This window comes from Octopus bimaculoides, chromosome 24, assembly GCF_001194135.2.
Source record: "Octopus bimaculoides isolate UCB-OBI-ISO-001 chromosome 24, ASM119413v2, whole genome shotgun sequence".
NCBI classification, from domain to species: domain Eukaryota; kingdom Metazoa; phylum Mollusca; class Cephalopoda; order Octopoda; family Octopodidae; genus Octopus; species Octopus bimaculoides.
The window spans coordinates 11,669,642-11,671,712 of NC_069004.1; the positions used below are offsets into that span (position 1 = coordinate 11,669,642).

A 2,071-nucleotide genomic window follows, 5' to 3' on the forward strand; every position below is an offset into this window, starting at 1 on the left:
GGCACATAAAAGACACCATTTCGAGTGTGGCCGTTTTCGTGCGGGTGACACGTAAAAGCACCCACTACACTCTCTGAGTGGTTGGCGTTAGGAAGGGCATCCAGCTGTAGAAACTCTGCCAAATTAGACTGGAGCCTGGTGTTGCCATCCGGTTTCACCAGTCCTCAGTCAAATCGTCCAACCCATGCTAGCATGGAAAGCGGACGTTAAACGATGATGATGATGATGATGATTATATATATACATACACACACACACACTTTTTTTCAAACAGTTTTTTGTTAAATGCAATATAGAAAAAGAATTAAATGAAATAATTCAGAAATGTGAGCAATTAAAGGTCTGAGAAATTAATTAAATGTGTAAGGACTTAATTAAAGGTGGTGTATGATATAGAACTTACCCATTTATGGGATCAACCTTGATATCAGAGGCACGTGATTGTAGGTGTCCTACAGCCAAATGACAAGTGTATTTTGGAGGGAGGAAACATTGGTAAATCTGAGAAAATACAAAAATTATTATTATTGTTATTATTGCTGTTATCAATATTACTATTATTAATGTAATAATAAATAAAACTGGGAGTTTGTTCATAAATATTATATATCCCTATCTCTCTCTCTTATATATATATATATATATATATATACTTGCAAAAAGGACGTGTGCGTTCAAAACGTCGAGTTAGAATAGAGGCAGCTGATGAAGGAATAATTCCAAGTGGCTATCTGTTTTCCTATGTGTTCGTTCCGTTGTCTGTAGTTCATTGTTCTAACATCCTGTACCCTGATATGCATCTATATACACATGTAGATGTAAGTATGTACATATATGAGTGTATACATGCATATATATATATATATATATATATATATACACACACACACACTAATACACATATAATTGTGTATGTCACAAATGAGCTATAAGATGTAGCTGAAAGTGGCTAGGGACATAAAATGGGACAACAAAGACAAATAAATATATAGTAAATACCATACAAGATGAATTCTTCATTTACTGAAATTACTTTTGTTTTGAGGGAAGGTAAACAAATGCCCAGTGATGATTGCAACCGACTTCTGAACCAAGGAGAAGTAATCTCCCAAATAAAATATATATGATGTCATATATATGACATCATGACATTAATATTACTGTTTCAAATTTATCTTTTTACAAATTGATACAGAAAAAAATTTTCTCATATTTATTTTTCAACTGCTTTAACAACTGAAAGATAAATAAAGAATACCAAAATTTCCTGATTAATTCTTTGCCTGAAAATGGCAAAGAATTTTGAAGATTTAAAAGTGGGACAGCTCACGATTGATATAACTTAGAACACTCACCTCCTGATCTCCAGCTATGTATGCCTTGTTGTGGAGCCAATCAACTGCGATAGCTTTAGGATTTTTCACTGTTGGATAAATATTTTCCTTTTGCTTGGAACTGTTTGTGAAAACCACATGGACTCTTCCATTTGAATCACTAAACAGAACCAAGTGGTTCTTTATGTGCACCCCTACATCTGCAATGGAATGTGTCAAAGCAACCAAAAATTACACACAGAACTGTTGTACATATATTAACTCAATAGGAACTACCTAATAATCTGTATTAACACAGGTTAAAATAGCCATATTTTAATCTAGATACAAGACACCTTTACTTCATTAGCAAAGTTTCAATTAATTACGGCCTTCCAGAGATAATTTCTCATTCATATTGCATTTCCTAGGCAACAGAATTTCAAAGAAATATTGATATAACAAAAACGTTCATTAAAATGAAAATTACCCAAAATTTTAATTTCAGTTCGAAAAATACTATTTTGTGACTGAGAAATAAATAAAGTAATAATTTTATTTTATGTGTATGGATATATATACATTTTTACATATGAATATAAACTTAGGTATGAGTATGTGTTTGTATGTGTGTAATATATAATATATAGAGAGTATAAGTATATATCTGTGTGTGTGTGTGTATGTATATGTGTGTGTGTGTGTGTGTGTGTGTGTGTATGTGTGTATATATATATATATATATATATATATATATA

General features: G+C 31.6%; 1 protein-coding gene across 1 annotated transcript in view; it reads right to left on the reverse strand.

The window, feature by feature from the left end:
• Positions 1-2,071, reverse strand: part of LOC106879977 (proto-oncogene tyrosine-protein kinase ROS) — a 330,537-nt gene that overhangs the window by 66,456 nt on the left and 262,010 nt on the right. Inside the window, exons 12-13 of the mRNA XM_052976515.1 lie at positions 1,356-1,534; positions 404-501 (exon numbers count right to left, since the gene is read on the reverse strand). Of these exons, the coding sequence (XP_052832475.1) occupies positions 404-501; positions 1,356-1,534 (277 nt within the window). The remainder of the gene's footprint in view (positions 1-403; positions 502-1,355; positions 1,535-2,071) is intronic.